The 22,711-nt window shown below is 40.7% G+C and overlaps 1 protein-coding gene across 2 annotated transcripts in view; it reads right to left on the reverse strand.

Annotated features, from left to right (window-relative positions):
• Positions 1-588: 588 nt before the first annotated feature.
• KMT5B (lysine methyltransferase 5B) overlaps positions 589-22,711 on the reverse strand; it is a 54,898-nt gene continuing 32,775 nt past the window's right edge. For both annotated transcript variants that reach the window (XM_024209517.2, XM_024209516.2), the window contains exons 4-10: positions 22,246-22,411; positions 20,089-20,198; positions 12,667-12,833; positions 12,009-12,028; positions 11,708-11,844; positions 9,183-9,379; positions 589-3,281 (exon numbers count right to left, since the gene is read on the reverse strand). In XM_024209517.2, coding sequence (XP_024065285.1) covers positions 1,810-3,281; positions 9,183-9,379; positions 11,708-11,844; positions 12,009-12,028; positions 12,667-12,833; positions 20,089-20,198; positions 22,246-22,411 — 2,269 coding nt within the window. In that variant the 3' untranslated portion in view covers positions 589-1,809. The remainder of the gene's footprint in view (positions 3,282-9,182; positions 9,380-11,707; positions 11,845-12,008; positions 12,029-12,666; positions 12,834-20,088; positions 20,199-22,245; positions 22,412-22,711) is intronic.

Below are 22,711 nucleotides of genomic sequence, written 5' to 3' on the forward strand. Positions count from 1 at the left end.
CTGGAAGCTAGCTAAAACCAGCTACAGCATGATCATCTACTGTGCGAATTTATCCACCCGCCTCTGCCAATGCCCCTAAAATTGTGATCTGCAGCCACCTTGTCACTCCAGCTGGCTTTTCTATGCAGACACTAGAATGTGTGTTTAACAGGAACATTCCACGCATCTTCAATGTGTCGGTTACATGGATTAAGTTGATCCATTAAACATGTACTTATAATCTATTCTGATTTCCCCATGTCTCTAGAAACTAAAGCACCCTAACAAAGCACATTTGTCAGAATCTTCATCCACTGTTTAGTAAAACAACTTGTATGACACAGAACATACAAAAATCTGCCACTTAACTCAAATTGAAGACATTTAAAAAGATCTATGTGCTAAAATAAATAGTTCATCTGTTAAAATTTATATATATAATTTCCCCCCCCCCCCCCCCCCACAAGGGCTGTTCCTCTTCCTAATGGCCTTATATAAAAAACAAAACCCTGAAACTCTTCACTGATTTTTTTTGTTTTACTGTTATAACATATCCAGACTGAAATCTTAAAATATAAACTAAATAAAAGCAAAGAATTCCCACTGATGCAGAGTTTAAAACTAGGTTTATAATTTCCTATTTTATTGGCATGAATGTAATTCTAAACTTAAAAACCCTTCTGGTAAGTTATCTCAATTTCTTATGACAAAATTTCTCACAACACACAAGTATTTACAACATATACATATTTTTTCAGTCCTTTACACTGGATTTCAAAAAGACAAACATTTGTATAGGTTACCACAGAACAAAAGCTGTGACTTAGGTTTTTTTAATTTCATAAAACTATCATAAGTTAAAGTGAATAGATTTCTTTAAATTCCTTGTAGCATTTTACAAGTGCAACAGAAAACTATGAAGAACCAATTTGGATAGCTGCAGTTCATTGGATAAATGTTGCCTGTTGTAATTGTAATCACATTGTTTCACAGCAAATTCTTGAAAAAATAAGCACCAATCATTCTTGCAAAGAACAATTTTTATCTAAAAGTATTGAAAAGTGTTAAATACAAGGTGTTTAATTTACATAACAAGCAATAAATACACCATATCCAAACTTTTATTCTGCATACTGCTACCCTTGTACATATAATGTACTAAAAAGTCAGCAAACTGTCAACACCTTTTTATTTCTTTTTTCTCTTTTTTTTTTTAAAGAAATCAATTTGACTTCCAACCAACGGTTTGCTACTATAACAAAGGCCACAAACAGTACGTCTGGGACAGCATACAGTGTTAAAACTGACAAACTTCAAGGGGGAAAAACATCTAGCAAATAAATTGAAAAGCCGTAGATCATTGCTGGTGATATTAACATATACTAGAAAACTTTAATATGCTGCTACTATGATTTTTTTAAATTACTGTTTAGTCAGATACTGTAAGAGCAAACTAATGCCCTTATAGGTTAAAAATAATTGTGTAGCCACATTATTGTGTTCTCATTGTCCTGCATGGAAAGTTTTGATGTAATTTTATAATTTTGCTTGAGCCTTTATTTTACAACAGAGCATTACCTCTTATTCTAACTCAGAATTGCACATAAGGAGGCTATTAAAAAGTACAATAAAAATCTGCACAAATCAGACTTAAGAAGAGTCAGTATTCTGTACACTTTCTACAATAGTATGTTGATAAGTGAATAAACAATAAAGAAGTGCTGTTACTAAAATTTTCAGAAAGTTCTTCGGTTGAGGAATAATTGAATGGAATTTTTTTTGTTTGTTTGTTTAAAAATGGACATCCTGGTCAGTTTAAGACCTATAAGCTTATGCATTGAGCCTCAAAGACTGATCTTCTCTTCTTCTAGAAGAAATATCAATGTCTATTGAATCCTTGCCAACTATAAGCCTTAATCGCTTAGCTGGAGGAAGAGGAATAAAATCATCTTCAAATTCATCATCATAGTCCTCCTCCTCCTCCTCTTCCTCTTCTGATGAAGATTCATCGGCAGTTTCCTCCTCATACTGACTGTAATCATCCACTTCCATTCTTGACTCCAAGAGAGAGAGAGTATCACTACAACACATGCCATTTTCATGAAGGTCCTCAGAATATGTCCCTCTGTTTTCTTCCTCTCGTTTTAGTTGTATCTTTAATTTTGTTGAACTGTTGCCTGATCCTGAGTTAAATCCATTATTTAGCTTTGCTACATACAAGTTATTGTCTTTTTCATGGTCTTTACTTAATTTGATGCTTATTTTTGAAGAGTTTATTCCATCATTTTCTTGGTCGTTTGCCTTGCTGCTGCTATCATGACGCCTACGCAGGGTCAGTTTGGGAATCCCAGAACTATTTTCAAGGATTAATTGCGCATCATACCTTGTGATTCGTCTTTTCTTTTTACTTTTAGCAGTTCTAAAGCTGTCCTTTGCTTTGAAATTGTCAGATGTAACAATGGAGCAGCCACCAGACATAGGAATACCATCCTTATATCCAAGGGCCGCATCCACTACATTACTCCTTTCTCCATGTTCCGAATGAGAACTAATCAAAATTGGTACTTCATCTTTGCCAGGTGGATTATGTGTAGGATCAGCTTCTTCTATATTTGCAGATGATTTCACAAGTTTTCCTTGTCGTGATTTCTTTCTGGATATGCCCATATCATGCTTCTGATATCTAACCTCCCCTTTATATGATGTTCCATGAATCAGTTCATTTTCATGTATTACATGAGACTGCTGTTGTAAGATATCAGATCGAGTTCCCGTCAAGTTGTTTCCATAGGTATCCAACATATTTGGTTCAAGCTTTATGTCAGAGGTCTCCTTCAAATTCATCCTTGTTCTCATTGACCTCCTGGTTATGTATGTGCAGGGTGATATTTCACCATGCTCATGAGCACCTTTCACAGAATTCAGTTTATATTCTCTTGCTGCATGTCTTGTTAAGCATCCACTAGAGACTGCAACTTTAGCTGGTCCCTCTATTTCTTTATCCTTTTTAATAGGTAAATTTTTATATAGAACTACTTTAGGCTCTTTGAGAACTAAATTTCCCATTTCAAGCTTTCTAGAGGCATTCTTTTGCTCTAGCCTTTTGCACTGATTTCTCAACTTTATCTTTGAAAGTAAAGGCTTTGCAGGCTTTTTCAGTCTCTTTGGTACCCTGGAATTATTTATATGAGTTAGTTTAGATGAGGTAGAATTTGATGAAGCTGGAATTCTTGACATAGACTGTCTTGTTAATGCTCTACTCTTGCTGTTCTTTTTTACACCAATTGAAGATTTTCTGTTAGCTGCAAAATAAAAATAAAAAGTTAATTATTTTTTAAAGACAAGTTAATTATCTGGCCTTTTGCAAGTATTGTTTAACTTTTTACTTAAGAATTAAGAACACTTAATATTAATATAAATTTACAAAAATCAGATTTAAGTCAATGTAACATCATATAGTTTTCGAGCAGAAGAGAAGTGATTCAGACCCCAAGGTACTGCCTTACAGTTACCAAAATACATCTAAATTCCAAATTCTGGTGACCCTACACCTAAAGAGATTATTTGTATAGAGTTTCTTGATGGCTTTATAGAAATAATCTGTGCATGTCATTGTCAAGTTTTGCTCTACATTCTCCAAGCACAGGAGAGGATCAAAGCTCTTTATCTTCCCCCACCCTTTTGCTAGGGAGCTCAAATGACCACCTTTTCTTTCAATCGTTTTGGCTCTCATCTCCTTCTCAGGTGCCACATTGTCTGTATCCTATACTTGGGTGAGCGTGAAGGGATCTGTCTGCCTAAGGACAACATTTCTAAAGCACTGTATTTACACATATTCTATGATGTTGGACACCACAGTTTTTTGGACTCAGCATATTTCCTGCCTTTTCTTTGTACTTTGATTTTCATAACAGGGAGCAATTTAAGGAAGTTAACAGGAACAATGCTGCTATGACATCCCAGTAGCAAGTGGGAGCAAGATGGAACCTAAATGTTTTAAGCAATTTGATGTTTGCTTGCTATTCAAGTCAAACTATTTAGCAATTTATGTCTCACTTTTAGAAAATAAAGGTAGATATGAATGCTTACTGTTACAAGAAGAGGATCTTTCTAGTACTTCACTGAATAACAATTCTTCTGAATTTCTTTTGAGATTATCAGCTGTCTGCATTTACTTCAGACTAAAAACTGAATTGACCAGTCACTTCACTGATAGCAACAAGGTATATTATTGTCAAATTCTAGAATAGGATTAATGGTTTCTGGAGATATGAGAAACTGTCTCTAAAGAAAAATGACCATCGTCTACATAATATAGACTCAAGTTATCTATTAATTTGAACACCATTTTTCCTACATAACGGTCTGCGAATGTGTAATTCCGTGGGCAAGTTAGTGAGAGAAAGATAAAGAAGATTAAATTTGATTAATGAAAATCTACAGATTCATAAATTTCAATGGCATCACCCTCTGCAGCATTGCTGGGGGTATTCACTGTTCCCCAACTCCCAACTCTATATCCTCCAGTTGGTGGAAATTTTGATAATACAATGGTGTCAAAAATGGATTGAGTTGGGTGTCATTTGAAAGCATTTTCTCCCATGAGCACAATGGTACCAAACATGACAAATCTAGAACAATTATGTAGCGATATATAACAGGAAATGTTTAAAAATAACTTAAAAAAAAATGACAGGTTTCAGAGTAGCAGCTGTGTTAGTCTGGATCTACAAAAAGAACAGGAGTACTTGTGGCACCTTAGAGACTAACAAATTTATTTGAGCATAAGCTTTCGTGGGCTACAGCCCACTTCCTCAGATGCATAGAATGGAACATATAGTTGCCATACCTGCTGATAATAGCTCATCTTAATTAATTAGCCTCTTAGAGTTGGTATGGCAACTTCCACCTTTTCATGTTCTCTGTATGTATATACATCTTCTTACTATATGTTCCATTCTATGCATCTGAGGAAGTGGGCTGTAGCCCACGAAAGCTTATGCTCAAATAAATGTTAGTCTCTAAGGTGCCACAAGTACTCCTGTTTTTGAAAAAAATGTACATTAATACAGGCATATCAAACATGCAGTGCTCACAAAGTTAAATTGTGGCCTTTGACTGACTAATGTGTTATCAGTTAATGCTCAGAACAGGATACCTGATTAATTGTGTTAATGTTACAGATTCTGATAAATGGAAAGTGTGCTTCAAGGTGTTTTACCATCAGCCAAAAAAAAAAAAAAAATGGTTCAGAGGTACTGATTATCAGCTCTGTTTGTTATGCCAAAAGACTTATAATGAGGCATTGGTTAAGACATCAGCCTCCAGCCAGAAATTGCTGGAATCCATCTGCAAACAGTATGCACATAATTACGTAACACCACATTAGATCATTTTTAGGTATCAGTGGCGAGACAAAGAGTACTGACTGGTAGCTGAACTTTTGGAGAATACCACCATGGAAGACCTGGTTAAACACAATGCTCGATGGCACCTTACATGCAATAAGAAGTGCATTCATAAACTGAATTTGGCAAGGTTGGAGAGGAAGTACATCAAGCACCAGAAAAAAGTTGAAAATGCCTGGACAAGTGCCAGCTGTGGGCAAGACTCGCCTTATACTGGGTTCCATGGCATGCGTTTCGAGAAGTACACCTGTCAGTTCTGCAGTAAGCCAGATGCCCAAAGGCATCTAGTGAGAACAGTTTCAGTTTTAGCATGAGAAACTATGACGCAGTCACTCATAGCAAGAACATTGCATGGAAAGTAAAGTGGATTCACTGACCCAAGAGAGACCATGCAAATGACACTGCATAATCACATTAAGAGCTACACCAAGAATGCACTGTACATTTGTATTCTGTGTTGTAATTGAATTCAATATATTTGAAAAATGTAGAAGAAATATTTATAATAAATTTAAATTGCTATTCTATTTTGTTTAATGGTACAATTAAAACGGCGACTGATTTTTTAAAATTTTGTGATTTTTTTAATCGTTTGACAGCCATAAAATATACATCTGAGGAACTGAATCAAAATGTGTCGTGACACTATACATGGGCCTTTACAGTCCTGTTCAACAGCTAATAATGTCCCATGATGATCTCTGTGGGCAGTGGATTCTATGTCCTGACAAAATACACACGTTCTTCACAGTGATATGTGCAATCGGTTCCTTTGCTGATTGCACTGGTATTCCTAAGATCTGGGTGATTTTGTATAGTGACAGTACTATGAACCAAAATCTTGCAGGGAAAAAGCAGCAATGCGCTATAGATGAATAGACCCAAACACTTATTGTCCTTCAAAAATGCTACTTAGATGTCTTCTTTGAAAAGCATACTAATGTGTTTGAAGTTGATTCCCAAAGGGTACAGGATTTGCAAGACCAGTTCCACACACCCAACGTATATTCTGCTCTCAACGACCTATTGTGCGGGATGAAGAGCTGCATATCACAGATCAAACCATTTGATCAGCTGAACAGGTGACAAAGCCAACTTTCAGGTTGGTGTGGTGATACATGAAGATGGTTGAGTCTTCGCTGCTCTTTATTTGATTTGTCAGGACTGCTAATTGGAATTTGCACCTAGCAGCGCTGGAAGACTTCATGAAATACTTCTTTGCTTTAGATTTATCCAACTATTCTGCTATGATTGCCTGGTACCTCGCTGAAAGAAGAAGCTTAAAAAAGTCTGACCCCAACATATGGGATAAATTTCAAAAAGGAAATTGAGCGATAAAAGGTCACCAGTTCCCTTCTGTGCACTTGGTTCAGACAAAGCTCTAGAACACAAAAACAGAGCAATGAAAGTAACTGGGGAGTTGGTGGGCATAACACAGCATCCAAGTGCTCTTTCCCAGTTTTTCCTGACAACACCAGAATGCCATTGAATTTCTAACAAAACATGAAGCATGTCTGGGATGACTTCCCCAGAAGTGACCAAGCAACATCTAGACTCATTAGGTGCTGTTAAATGCCAAGAAAGGGCAATTTTAAAGCTACAGGAGAGCTTACTCACATTGGCAACCCATTCACATATGATGAACTGGAGCTCATTAATATCATGATGAAAGCAGTCTTCAGTGATGAGATCTCAGTGTGATGTTGATCTATGTGAGACTTTGGGAAAGTACAAGTTCTCCAGTGTACTACAACGGATATTCAAATGTGATGGAACACCACACACGTGCAAGGTGAAAAGCAAATTAATGCACATGGTCTTCCTAAGTAATCACCTACTGACATGACCAGTACCTCATGAGAGCAGAGGCCTTTCAGTGTAGCAATCAGATGGTATGGTTGAGGTACAAACTCTTGACAAACAGAAATAATTAATACCTGCCAAGATTTGGCTGAACACTTCCATTATGAGGCTAGAGAAAAGACTGGACCTATGACAAAAATCTACCTCATGTCTGACAGGTACGCAGAGGAATAATTTAAAAATATTACCATAAAGAAGAGACTCCATGATATTGCACTTATCCAATACAAAATCAGACTCTATAAACATCTCCAATGTCACAATGAAGAAGCCCATACTTACACGAAGGATGGGGCCAACTACATACCTTGCAAGAAAAATGCTGCAGAATGCAAAGAATTACTCAAAGAATTTCTTTGTCACATGGCGTAATGAAACTGCTTCCTTGCACTGTTCAGTGGAGTTTCTCTGTCGTTCCCATGAGGAGGCTGACACTAAAATTATCTTGCATGCCATCAATGCCACAGAGAGATACTACTAAACCCCAAATTTTGGCACAAGACAGATGTTCTAATGCTCTCTGAGACACAGTACCCAAGACTTCTGCAGGATTCTGTAAGATTCTGTTTCTGCGCCTGCTGTTCGGGAACAGAATCACTATGTCCCTTAGAGATGTGTTTCTATCACTCAGCCCATTAAAAGCCACTGTACTGCCAGGTTTCCACACCCGTTCAGGATGTGACACTGCTGGTAAGGTATTTGATTCAGGTACTTCAAATACCTTCAAATACTCTCTCCTCGCTCTGAAAGAACTCGAAATGACTGAGACAGTCACAGATGAGGTCATAAATGCACTGGAGATGTTCACATGCCGAGTTTACCACTTGAAGACCAACATTACAACACTTGCAGAGCCACGTTGGTGGATGTTTTCCAAAAAACAGACAAATGGAGAAAAATTGCCACTGACAAGGGGTGCATTTATACCTGCTAACAGGAGGGCAAATCATCAAACAATGGAATGGCTCTGGGATGATCAAGCTTATCCAAAACTGCCCAACCCTATCGGGCATGGATGAGTCGAAGGATGGACTGAAATGCTCCCAAATCAATCATTCAGCTAATCAAATGCTTGTGTGCAAAGACCAGATGCTCGTCACCCTGCAAATGTTTGGCTAGCAACCTGCCTTGTATGGAAGTGTGTGAGTTCAGCACGGATGAGGATCAGTATGACATGTCCAACAGCTGTGCCCTAGATGGAGATGACACTGATGATGCCTTTGATGAATAAATGTTTTCAGTTCAACATGTCAAGGCTAGCTTCCCTAGGATTATCACAGATCAATGCATCCCTGTGTTACAGTATCAAAATGTCCACTAACTGAAGGACCTGGGAGACGGGGATGGGATAGACGCGGAACAATTCCCCACTGTCTTGTCACTCTCTGCAGCACCACTGAAATTATGATTCTGTAGATTTTTATGAATCAAATGATACCCCTCTTTACCATTCTATCACTAACTTGCCCAACTAATCAGATTTTACTACATTATGCTTAGATAATACTTAATCCTGTCTTGAGTGCAGGAGACTAGACTAGAAGACCTCTCAAGGTTCCTTCCAATCCTACGATTCTATGCTCCCAGACTAATAATGTGGATTTCTTTACCCGCTTGAATTTCTCTTACTCATGATCACTCATATTTCCTGAAATATTCTACTGTGTATGTGGTATTTTGAAACTGAGTAAATACATACAGGCATACTGAGACATTTTGTACTGTGGTATGCTTTGAAACAGGAGACCTATAGAAAATTCTGGGTACAAATACAATCTTTATTTCTTAATCTTTAGTTTATATATTATATTATATAATGAAAAGCCTAGATGTTATTGTGTCTCATCAATATAAGACTGAATTCCACTGAAGTGAGAATTTTCTAATATTATGAAAACAAAGCCTTTTATAAAAAGTTTTCCCTTTGCTTACTTGCATTAGCTTTTTCCTGAGTGGTATCTGCATCAGTGTTAGAGCTGACAGACTGGCTGTCTGAGTTTTTGCTGCTGTCACCCAACTTTTTAAGCCTGTTTAAACGTTTATCTGTTTCTCTCAGTCCATATTTGCTATTGATCACAGGAGTAGGTGCTGGAAGTCCCACTCTTGATTTAAAAGCACCAGTTCCACGTCTATAAAAGAGAACAATACATATTAACAACTCTATATAGTAGTAAGGCTCTGTTTGATGGCATATAACATTTGAATCCCAGGTATATTCAGAGAAGGAAAGTTGATGCAACTGTTTCCAGTTTTTTGGTATTTTGTGGGCCATTCTGCTATTGATACTGTAAAGAATTTGTATGCATATTTCACTTTAAATTAGGGATGAAAAGAAACTGGCATCTAATTACTGAGAGAATAGATACTTGTCTTTTGCAATTACCTTTTCCTTTTTTAAAGAGAGTAATTATCTACTAAAACCTGTTTCAATACCATTTGCATAATCCAACTTGTATAGAATGATAATTAAGTACAGAAGTTCAACCAGTATTTGCTATTAATTCTGTTATGAAAATTTCAATGAGAATTAACATTTCCCCCTCACATCTGCCTTTAAAAAAAAAAAAAAAAAAAAAAGACAACTGTGATTGTAGCATTTGTTGTTTTCAATGTGATATCAGGAACAGTTACTAAGTAGATAACGATGGTATTGTCGTAATTATGATTGTCCCTTTCACACTTGTATCTTTCTTCCCTGTAGATGGATACAAACTCAATTGATTTGTTCATCATTAAACCCTTACTGTTGGCCAAGCAGAGAGAGACTGTCCCAAGAAGTCTAGAAGGGGATGGAGATTTACCAGAGCCTTCAGGCTAGCAAGGGCAGAGTGCATCTGAATAAGAATTAGGGACAATCCAGATCTAAATTTATATGCACTTTCCAGCATCTTGGTTTACATGTCAAAACCAATTCAATAGCTTCTTAGCAAAAAGGTTAAAAGGAAACTAAATTCCACCAGACCTTCCAAACATTTAATAATTTAAACTTAGATACTTACCATTTCCAAAAAACTAGAAGATTATAATAAATAGATTGCATAATAATAGTAAAGAGGTAAAGATTCAGATAGTGCAGGTAACCAATATTCCTTGGAGTCCCTCAAACCATTACGAACATCAAGGAACAAAGAGTACCTCTCTCATTCATATATAAAACTTTTACACAGACACATGCACACACCCATATGAGTGTGCCCTCTCCTGTATATACATGGAGTGTGCATGTCTGTCTGTCTGTGTATACATATACACACAGACACGCACACAAAAATGTGTAGAGCTTACAAGATCAGTATAGTTTTTCCAGCAGTTTATCCAAAAAGGCTCTTAAAGGATATGTCTACATGGCAGCCGCGGTTTGAAAGGCAACTTGTGCAGATGTACTTGCTCTAGCTGTACTCTAACTAGCTCACTAAAAACAGAGAATGCAGAGGCACGGAATCATGACCAGCTGCATAAGTGAGTGAGTGAGTGAGGTGGTGGGGAGAGGGAGGGAATGGGTGTCAAATGGGCTCCTGCAGCCTTTGCCATGGCATCCTCACTTCTATTTTTCCTGACCTAGAGTACAGATAGTGCAGTTATGTCTACACACACTGCCATTCAACTCCCCAGCTGCAATAGATATATGCCCCTACAACACTTCGCCTAACTCCCCCCGAAAAATAAATCTAGATAAAGTTCCCAGGAGGGTACTGGAGCGATCTCTCCTATGTCCAGAATTTTTTATTTATTTTATTTTTAAATGGAAATTTCATTAGGGTAGAAGACAGAATGAAGACAAAGGGGAGATCTCTTGAAATTCTCTAGATAGATGCAATAAGAAGTTCAGCAGGGACAGTGTAGATAAAAAATAAAAAATAAAAATGCAGCCAACTTGCCTCTGTTACTATGAAATGAACTGGTGTAAACAGCAGTAGCACCAAATCAGATGTCTATGTTTAAAATATACAAATTCTAACAACTATACAGACTGAGAGGTACTACTCCCATTCTCACCAAAAAGCAAGACATTTGAGTAACAAAAACTGAGTGAATGAAACTGTCTTACAGGGTTGTCCCCCATTTTCAAGGATATCCCTGAAAATGAGGACAATAGTTTACAGAAGAGTTGTGAGAATTCTCGTAATATTAGATGGCTAGGAGGTTGCTAATGCTGTTTTTCTGTCCAACACATGCACATTTTAGTATCCAATAAATTTCTGAAGTCTGCACTGTTCTATTTTTTGGGGGGTGGAGTGGGAGGAACTGAGCTATGAAGAAGTTTTGGAAAATATGGTGATAAAAATTGGAAATTAAAAACATTTAAAAAAGGTAACATTTTAAGAACATGATTATACTATATACCTACAACTCTTGAATAGCACTTGCCCTTCAGCTTCACAACATGCATGTTATGTGGGCATCCAATATGCCCACATGCCTTCTTATAGCTTATTGTTTACATTGTCAGCACATACCTTTCACAGGTGTAACATTCGCAGTATTCATTATTTTCTCCAAAAAAACCGTCCCCGTAGTAACAAGAAATTTCTTCACCAGGTTCAATATCCCTTAGAGCTTTCACACATGCTGTATCTCGACCAGTTGATACAAACTAAAAGAAAACAGATAACCATTAAGGTTAATTTGGGTGTTTGAATACAAAACAGGTATACATATATTTGATGGGCATGCTTTGGGCAGGATTTGGTGGTTTGCCCCCCCCCTTTATTTTTTATTTATTTATTTATTTATTTTTTTAAAAAGTTTCATGCTTACCTTACAGTTAGGTCTGCAATCTGAAAAAGGTCCAAAAGATAAAGTCAATTAACTGTTGGTAAGACCTGAAACATGAATAGTTATAGATATCTAAAGTAAGGTTTTGCTCTGACTTCAACATCTGCTAGAATCTCAACTAAATACTTGAGGATATAGGTTATTAAACAAGAATGATTTATATACAAGTGGACATCTTAAACAGCTTTAATACAGTTTGGTTTCTAAGCTCTTTACGTTAGGAAGATTGAAAAAAAAAAACTCCCCATGGAAATGCACATCTTACATGCCTGTGCCCAACTCTGAGGAGATTCTCTGAACATTGTCATGCAGTAGGGATTTGGGGAGGGTTGAAATCTGCAGTTATGCAGATTCAGCAGCCATTCCCCTGTATGTATGCTTGGGAAAAGCGGGGGTGGGGGTGGGGCGACCCTTCCCATAGCTTCCAATTAATTTCCCAGTGCACAGCTCAGCAGCTGACCAGGATTTAGGCTTTAAACTAATAAAGTATTCCAGATTATGTTAATTATATCTCAGATACATAATTCAGAGTGAATCCAAGCAGCATTTCCACTTTGAGGCTGCATGGCATAGCTTACACACAGGAACATTTAAATGGAGTACCTTTTGTCATCTTATACTTCCTATCCTTGTTGCTTACCGTGGTTGATAAATGCAGCGGGACCAAGCCATAGCTGAGCACAGTTTTTCCGTGTGGAATACATGACACTAAAGTCATTCTCTCCATGTCTGAGCAGCATGTTCTCTTCTATTTCTGATAGCTCAGCAATACAACCCACCAGTAATTCTATTTTGTCATTTCGTTTCCTAAGTGTTAAAAAATTAAAGACAGAAGTTCCAACAATTACAAAACAAGTAACAAAAACATTCCAAAATCTTTCTTCACCAAAAAATAGTTTTAAAAGATAGAAAATGTTTTTAAAACTGTTTAAAACTTTTTTTTTCCCCCCTGTGAAGACCTTAGTTCAGGGATCTGTGTGTCCCCTGCAAGAGTTAATTCTTTACACTGCTTTACACATTAGTAGTGTCAATTAACACAAGAAAATCTGAGACTTGAACTCAAGTCCTAGCAGTTAAATCAGAAAAAAAAAAATTAAATCTTATCTTAATATATTTGTAATTTTAAAATTTATTCACGCAATCTGTCAGCAATTGTGGATCTTAAACTATTGTCAGTATTTAATTTTAAAGCATTTCTATTCACATCTAAAAGATTACATTCCTAAACATTTTTAAGGAGGTGTTTATCTTTGCTGAATAGGGATGGATTACTCAGATGCTTAAAACAAATGCTAAGTGTAAGTGCTTTGCTGAATAATGGCACTTAAAATGCGTAAATTATGTAGATATAAAATATTATACATTCATTTTAGACATATAAAATGTTGTATGTGCTGATGATTTACAAACAAAAAACTGGAAGTGACAGAGAAGTGCGGACAGCATCAGGGTACTGTAGAAAAGGTTCTGGGGCCAAAGCCTGGAGCAGAGTTACAGGGGAAGGATCCTTGCTCAGGTCAATGGATATTGACATAAGCACAATTGGCACAGTTACTGCACTCTTCCCAATGTTAGAGAAGGCAACAGCAAAAGGTTGATGCTGAAGCATACATAGTCCTCAGCATGGAGGAGAGCAATACTAAGGCCTGGTCTACGCTATGAGTTTAGGTCGACTTTCGCAGGGTTAAATCGAATTAAGCCTGGACACGTCCACAAGACGAAGCCCTTTCTTTCGACTTAAAGGGCCCTTTAAACCGGTTTCTTTAGTCCACCTCTGACGAGGGGATTAGCGCTAAAATCAGCCCTTGCGGGTCGGATTTGGGGTAGTGTGGAAGGAATTCAATGTTATTGGCCTCCGGGAGCTATCCCCCAGTGCTTCATTGTGACCGCTCTGGACAGCACTCTCAACTCAGATGCACTGACCAGGTAGACAGGAAAAGCCCCGCGAACTTTTGAATTTCATTTCCTGTTTGCCCAGCGTGGAGAGCACAGGTGATCACGCAGAGCTCATCAGCACAGGTAACCATGATGGAGTCCCAGGATCGCAAAAGAGCTCCAGCATGGACCGAACGGGAGGTACGGGATCTGCTCGCCATATGGGGAGATGAATCAGTGCTAGCTGAACTCCGTAGCAGTAAACGAAATGGCAAAATATTAGAAAAGGTCTCAAAGGCCATGAAGGACAGAGGCCATAACAGAGACGCACAGCAGTGCCGCGTGAAAATTAAGGAGCTAAGGCAAGCCTACCACAAAGCCAGAGAAGCAAACGGAAGGTCTGGGGCAGAGCCGCAAACATGCCGCTTCTACGCGGAGCTGCATGCCACTCTAGGGGTGCAGCCACCACTATCCCAACCATGTGCTTTGACTCCGTCAATGGAGAAACACGCAACAGGGAAGTGGGTTCGGGGTACGCGGAAGATGATGATGAAGACAATGAAGATAGCTCACAGCAAGGAAGCGGAGAAACCGGATTCCCCAACAGCCAGGATATGTTTATCACCCTGGACCTGGAACCAGTAACCCCCGAACTCACCCAAGGTGTGCTCCCAGACCCTGAGGGCACACAAGGGACCTCTGGTGAGTGTACCTTTGTAAATATTACACATGGTTTAAAAGCAAGCGTGTTTAATGATTAATTTGCCCTGGCAATCGCGGCCAGTACAGCTACTGGAAAAGTCTGTTAACGTGTATGGGGATGGAGCGGAAATCCTCCAGGGACATCTCCAGAAAGCTCTCCTTCATGTACTCCCAAAGCCTTTGCAAAAGGTTTCTGGGGAGGGCTGCCTTATCCCGTCCACCATGGTAGGACACTTTACCACGCCAGGCCAGTAGCACGTAGTCTGGAATAATTGCATAACAAAGCATGGCAGCGTATGGTCCCGGTGTTTGCTGGCATGCAGACAACATCCATTCCTTATCTCTCTTTGTTATCCTCAGGAGAGTGATATCATTCACGGTCACCTGGTTGAAATGGGGTGATTTTATTAAGGGGGCATTCAGAGGTGCCCGTTCCTGCTCGGCTGAACAGAAATGTTCCCCACTGTTAGCCACGCGGTCGGGGGGGGGAGGGGTGAAGGGATCATCCCAGAGAATTGGGTGTGTGTGTGTGTGGGGGGGGGGGGTAGTTGGGTTTGTGCTGCATGTTAACCCGGAAACCCCAGCCCCTCCTTTTACATTGCAAACCCATTTTAAATGGCCAACCGAACGGGTCCTTGGTATGGGAAATGAGGGCGCTACTGTTTGAAACCATTCCCACATGTTATGAGGGTTAAAAAAGCCAAAAGACTGTGGCTTACCATGGCTGCCTGCAAGCCGAATTCTGCTGTCTGGCACCGCGTGAGTGATCTCTCACACCAAACCAGCAGGCCCTCAATATAAGAGGAAAAATGCGACCTTGTAACGAAAGCACATGTGCTGTGTAATGTGAACAGCAAAATTTAACGTGAAAGAGTGTACCCATTGTTCTCTAAAATGTGTCTTTTTTAACCACCTTTCCCTTGTCCTCCACCAGCTGCAAATGTTTCTCCTTCGCAGAGGCTAGCAAAGATTAGAAGGAGAAAACAGCAGACTCAGGATGATATGTTCACGGAGCTCCAGATGTCCTCCCACCCTGAAAGAGCACAGCAGAATGCGTGGAGGCAGTCAATGTCAGACTACAGAAAAGCACAATATGAACGAGAGGAGAGGTGGCGGGCTGAATCGCGGGATGAACAGAGCAAGTGGCGGGCTGAAGATGATAGGTGGCGTCAGCTTGCAGACAGAAGGCAAGAGTCGATGCTCCGGCTGCTGGAGCATCAAACGGATATGCTCCAGCGTATGGTTGAGCTGCAGGAAAGGCAGCAGGAGCAGAGACCGCCGCTACAGTCCCTGTGTAACCAACAGCCCTCCTCCCCAAGTCCCATTGCCTCCTCACCCAGACGGCCAAGAACACGGTGGGGGGGCCTCCGGCCACCCAGTCACTCCACCCCAGATGATTGCCCGAGCATCGGAAGGCTGGACTTCAATAAGTGTTAAAGTTTTAAAGTTTTAAACTGCAGTGTGTCCTTTTCCTTCCCTCCTCCCCCACCCCTCTCGGGCTACCTTGGCAATTATCCCCCTAGTTGTGTGATGAATTAATAAAGAATGCATGAATGTGAAGTAACAATGACTTTATTGCCTCTGCAAGCGGTGCTCGAAGGGGGGAGGTGAGGGTGGGGTGGTTGGTTTACAGGGAAGTAGAGTGAACCGGGTGGGGGGGGGGAGGGGCGGAGGGTTCAAAAGAGAAACAAACAGAAGTTTCACACCATAGCCTGGCCAGTCACAAAACTGGTTTTCAAAGCTTCTCTGATGCGCACCGCGCCCTGCTGTACTCTAACCGCCCTGGTGTCTGGCTGCGCGTAATCAGCGGCCAGGCGATTTGCCTCAACCTCCCACCCCCACCATAAATGTCTCCCCCTCACTCTCACAGATATTGTGGAGCGCACAGCAAGCAGCAATAACAATGGGGATATTCTTTTCGCTGAGGTCTGAGCGAGTCAGTAAGCTGCGCCAGCGCGCTTTTAAACGTCCAAATGCACATTCCACCACCATTCGGCACTTGCTCAGCCTGTAGTTGAACAGGTCCTGATTCCTGCCCAGGCTGCCTGTGTACGGCTTCATGAGCCATGGCATTAAGGGGTAGGCTGGGTCCCCAAGGATCACAATAGGCATTTCAACATCCCCAACGGTTAGTTTCTGGTCCGGGAAGAAAGTCCCTTCCTCCAGCTTTCAAAACAGACCAGAGTGCCTGAAGACGCGAGCATCATGTACCTTTCCTGGCCATCCCACGTTGATGTTGGTGAAACGTCCCTTGTGATCCACCAGGGCTTGCAGCAGCATTGAAAAGTACCCCTTGCGTTTTATGTACTCGGTTGCTTGGTGCTCCGGTGACAAGATAGGGATATGGGTTCCGTCTATCGCCCCACCACAGTTTGGGAATCCCATTGCAGCAAAGCCATCCACTATGGCCTGCATGTTTCCCATAGTCACTACCCTTGATATCAGCAGGTCTTTCATTGCCCTGGCAACTTGGATCACAGCAGCCCCCACAGTAGATTTGCCCACTCCAAATTGATTCCCGACTGACCGGTAGCTGTCTGGCGTTGCAAGCTTCCACAGGGCTATCGCCACTCGCTTCTCAACTGTGAGGGCTGCTCTCATCCTGGTATTCTGGCGCTTCAGGGCAGGGGAAAGCAAGTCACAAAGTTCCATGAAAGTGCCCTTACGCATGCGAAAGTTTCGCAGCCACTGGGAATCGTCCCAGACCTGCAACACGATGCGGTCCCACCAGTCTGTGCTGGTTTCCCGGGCCCAGAATCGGCGTTCCATGGCATGAACCTGCCCCAGTAACACCATGATTTGCACATTGCTGGGGCCCGTATCTTGTGTGAGGGCTGTGTCCATGTCAATTTCCTCATCACTCTCGTCGCCGCGCTGCAATCGCTTCATTGGCTGGTCTTGGTTTTGCTTTGGCATGTCCTGGCTCTGCATATACTCCAGGACAATGCGCGTGGTGTTCATAGTGCTCATAATTGCCGCGGTGATCTGAGCGGGCTCCATGATCCCAGTGCTATGGCGTCTGGTCTGATAAAAGGCGCAAAACTGACGGAGGGAGGGAGGGGCAACTGACGACATGGCGTACAGGTACAGGGAATTAAAATCAACAAAGGTGGCTGTGCATCAGGGAGAAACACAAACAACTGTCACACAGAATGGCCCCCCCAAAGATTGAACTCAAAACCCTGGGTTTAGCAGGCCGTTGATTTCACGGAGGGAGGGGGAAGCAAATGAATACATCTATTTTTTACATCTTAAACTGGCAGCAGATGGTGCAGCATGACTGATAGCCCTCGGCATCTTCTGGGTGTTTGGCAGAAGATACTGTACTACGACTGCTAGCCATCATCGTCAAGACGGTTCAATCGGACTGCCGGCAGGACTGAGTCTCCAGGAGACAAAGCATGTCTGCCCAGGTGCCTCTGATTGAACTGGAGTACGACGATGACGGATATCAATCTTAATACACCACCATCTACTGCCAAAAGGCAAGGGGCTGCTGCTGTGTAGCAATGCAGCCCCACATCTGCCAGCACCCAGATAGCCGATGAAGGCTACCAGTCATACTGCACTGTCTACTGCCAAAAGGCAATTAGCTGCTGCTGTGTAGCAATGCAGTACCACGTCTGCCGGCACCCAGATGACATATGGTGACGGTGAGCTGAGCTGGCTCCATGCTTGCCGTGGTATGTTGTCTGCACAGGTAACCCAGATAAAAAGGCGTGAATCGATTGTCTGCCATTGCTCTGACGGAGGGGGAGGGGCCTGACGGCATGTACCCAGAACCCCCTGCGACACTGTTTTGCATCATCAGGCATTGGGATCTCAACCCAGAATTCCAACGGGCGGCGGAGACTGCGGGAACTGTGGGATAGCTACCCACAGTGCAACGCTCCGGAAGTCGACGCTAGCCTCGGTACTGTGGACACGGTCCGCCGGCTTCATGCACTTAGAGCATTTTATGTGGGGACACACACAATCGACTGTATAAAACCGATATCTATAAAACCGGCTTCTATAAATTTGACCTAATTTCGTAGTGTAGACATACCCTAAGGCTTCATCTACGCTTGTCTGCCTATTCTGCACTGAAAAGTTAATGGGAGATAGACTGAAAGTTGGTGCCCTGTCCTCCCCAACTTTGTTGATATTAAGTGGGAGTGAGGAACCTTACTGGCACTCTGTCTCTCTTGATTCTTCCATTTTTCCCTCTGGAGAGGGAATGTAGCTTGCTGGATGCTGAATTGGAGTCTCATGCCTGCTTAACAGGACTCAGTAGAGAGAAGCTCTTCACTAACTCATGTGAGACAGGGATTCAGATGCTACCTTTGCCCTCTATGGTGAGAGGGTCTTTAGAGTCAAGATGCTCCTTGAAATTGCCAGTGCTAGAGCTCTGAAAAAAGACTCAGTTGACCAGGACCTTGAAGATGATGGTGTTATCTAGCACTCATCTATAAAACCAGTAGATACAGAAAATCCTGATACCCTTATGCATGATATACAGCCATTCTGCCAATCAGTCTTCAGTTATTAGAGGCTTCTCAATGTAGACATACTGGACATACTCCATGGCAATGAACTCTACCAACCTAGACAGAAACCAGGGACTTTGATACCCCACTGTTGGGCACAGAGTCTCTACTAGCAAGCTGTTCTTTGGAGTGGACAGTTCCAGATGCTCTTCAACCAGATTCTGTTGACCCAAATGAATCTGGGAAATTTAAATCCACCTATGCCAGGCACAGAGCCACTCTGGAAACAAGATCTCTGAATCGGAGTAGCCACTCAACGTAGACAGTGCTGAATACCCTGTACCAGTGTTGGGTCCAAAGAGCTTCTCCCACCGTAACAGGGGTTTGAGGTAGTCCTCCTGCCTTTGCAGGTCTGGACGATACCTGCAATGGCAGAGGTGCTAAAACAACTTTTAATTTAAAAAACACAACAACAAAAAACCTGACTAAACTAAATAATTAAAAATATCTCCCAAAAGGAGCCTGCATATACAAGGCATGCTTGTCTTACAAACTGGAATATGCAGAAGGCATCCCTCAAAGGAGCAGCTCATTTTTCCAATTGTAAAAAAATGCTACCTCATTTTTTTCTGACACAGCTACAGCAAATCTGGCTATGTCTGAATCTTGACATGGGCATGTTCCTCACTGAGGACTAATGCTTTTTTTTTTTTTTTTTTTTTTTTATTAAATTAATTTTGACAGGATAGGATTATTTCAAAATTGTGTATAGAACATGTGGCAACACAAAACATTAAATCTACAATGTTTACACTTTGATGCATCACAAGTACGTGTGATTAATTTATTGTGTGGTGATTGGTTTAAAGAACTTGCAAGCTCTGAAAAACTGCAAACTTAAATTTCCATGCTGTAGTTTTAACTCCAACTCTTTTATTGTATTTACATAGGTTTTACATTTAATTTTTTTAAATGGGGATAGAAACAATGACTTGATTTACAGTTACAATGCTTACCACTCTTTTGTTGCAACAATTTTGGCTCCATTCTGCTCTGAAGAATATCGATTGCAAGGCAATATCTCAAATCCGCTGTCAGTTGCAAACATTCGTAAATAAATAAATACCTGAAAGGGAATGACAAAGAAGACAGAGTACTGCTGTATTAAGTGCACACAAAAAAAAGTAATGAAAACTTCTGTATCTTATGAGTCAAAAATGTCCCTTTACAGTATTTGTTTCCTTTAGTTTGTGGACATTCTGGATTACAGATTTTAACTGCACATATTACCATAGAGAGGTTTATTTATTTAATCCACCCGAGTTTGAAAGATTTGTAGATACACAAATACCCTCCACACACTTTAGTGTCTTAATTAAATATACAGGAGTACCTCAGGCTGCAACAAAGACAAATTGGAAGGATAAAGTTCAATTTTTATTAGGAACTTCTTATGGGAGTGAAAACTCCTTAGTTCTTAAGGGGAACAGACAGCTATGTTTAGCCTTTGAGAACAGCCTCGTTGTTTCTTTAAGGTAGAGTCCAGCTTTTTGGTCAACAGGCCAGATAGAGATACTACCCACAAGAGGACGAGAAGACTAGCTACTGGATTTTTTGATTGCTGGGTCAGTTCTATGGGAGATGTTCTATTTGTCAGTTTTATCCAAAGGAAGCTTGTATATATAGCTTGTCAGACACTCTGGGAAAGGAGAATTTGTAATATGGCTCCTTCCATGCTTTACTATTTTTGCCAGATTTTGAGGACAGGAAACAATTCCATCTTTTTGGTTTTAACTCAAAAATATTTCCCTCTCTTTGGTCAGAGCTTTCTCCTCCTTGGCTTCCTTAGTCTCCCTAATCTAGTTTAGGCAGACATCTGTCACAATGAGGTGTCCAATGAGAACTGGAAGATCTGAAATTTCTCAAGAGGCAGCAATGGCTTCTTTTTCCAAGAAAGAGACATTCAATTGTTTGCCCTACCTCTTTGTATTCTGCAATTTGATTTGCAAGAGGATACAGGTGGAAATCCTCCAGAGAATGTGAAGAAGGGAACAACACCAGGAACTCCCAAAATGGTCTTGTCTAACCAATTATAGGACTTTAGGATAAAACTCCGGGCCTCCAGAAAAGGAATGAAAAGACCTCTGGCCATGAGACCTGGGGGCTTTAACTTCCTGAAATACCTCTTCAGGGTGAGGACCAGTCACTGATTCTCTATCTGCCTAAGCAAGGGGAGGAGAGGGAAGCACCGTTCTTGCGTCTTTGGAATCTGATCAGCTATGCCCAACCTGGTTGTAAGGAAGGCAGGGCAAGGGCTGCATTATTACATTATCACTAGACTAAGCTGAAGTGCTGGGAAATTGATCTTCACCAGCAGAGGCTTGAGGAAATTCAGGGCGGGAAGTCTGAAAGAATATAAGCAGATATGTCTGAGTAGCACTTGAAGCAGGAGGCTGCCAAACAAAGATTGTGTTAACACAATCTGTCTCAGAACAGGAAAAAAACCAAACCTTTAAAACCAAGAAGAGTGAGTTCAATCCATGAGGGGGCCATTTAGGGATCTGGGGCAAAAATCTGTCTGGGGATTGGTCCTGCTTTGAGCAGGGGGTTGGACTAGATGACCTCCTGAGGTCCCTTCCAACCATGATATTCTATTCTATGAAGAAGAACCCCCTATCAGTTCACGATGAAGTAAGAGGGGCAATCTTAGAACTTGCAATGAAAAGAGTCATGTACAACCACATTGGAAGCATTTTCTCTCCCTTGACAGTCCTCCATTAGGAGCAGGAATGTCTGACTTAAATGGGGGGAGAAAACAAAATGATGGCCTTTGACAGACCCAATTACAAAAGGAGACCACACACAGCAGGAAAAGCTTGACATCTAGAGTGGTATGTCTGCCTATGTGTGATGGCAGCAAAAGGAAATTCATATGTACTTTTATTTCTGGGCAAGTTCATTAGATAATCTTATTTTACTTTACTTTTTTGAAGTTTGGGTTTTAAAAATCTAAAAGATGAAAATGGGTAGAAAGGTAAGGCTACACAGTGGCTTTATTTTTCTTTACTTCTCCTGTTCTCTCACTTGAGTAATATTCAAAATACTCCTTAAAAGGCTACGAAAGCATGTGAAATACATATAAGTAATCTGAAAACAATTATAAATAAACCTACATGTTCCTTGAACAACCTTTCCTGCATTTTGTTCTTGTTAAGAAAATAGTGCCGGGCCCAGTCACCTGACGTCAAGGACTTGAAGGCTTTTTCTAAGTGCTCATCTTTCTTAAAACGTTCAATCACCTCTTTCAACTCTTCCTGCCTTCCTTTTATAGGTCGAAACCTGAAATAAAAATAAAACCACTCTAAATCAACTGTTATTCATCCTTATTTAATCCTTTCACATATCTCATTCCATTGCTGACAAGAAATTTTGCACAAGGATTATTCAACTCTTAGCATCAAGGGGGCTACATATCATGTAGTCATGGTTAGGTCCCTCATTCCCAGAGCTCTGAAGCAGCTGAATGGGAACTTTAACAAATGTTTAATCTGGAGAAAATTATAGTTTCCTAACTATACAGTAGATCTGGCTGAGGAAATTTAGATCCTGTAACGAAAAAAGATAGGTTATCATCGGTCA

Source organism: Terrapene carolina, unplaced genomic scaffold (genome assembly GCF_002925995.2).
Source record: "Terrapene carolina triunguis isolate 2854851 unplaced genomic scaffold, T_m_triunguis-2.0 Scaffold250, whole genome shotgun sequence".
NCBI classification, from domain to species: domain Eukaryota; kingdom Metazoa; phylum Chordata; order Testudines; family Emydidae; genus Terrapene; species Terrapene triunguis.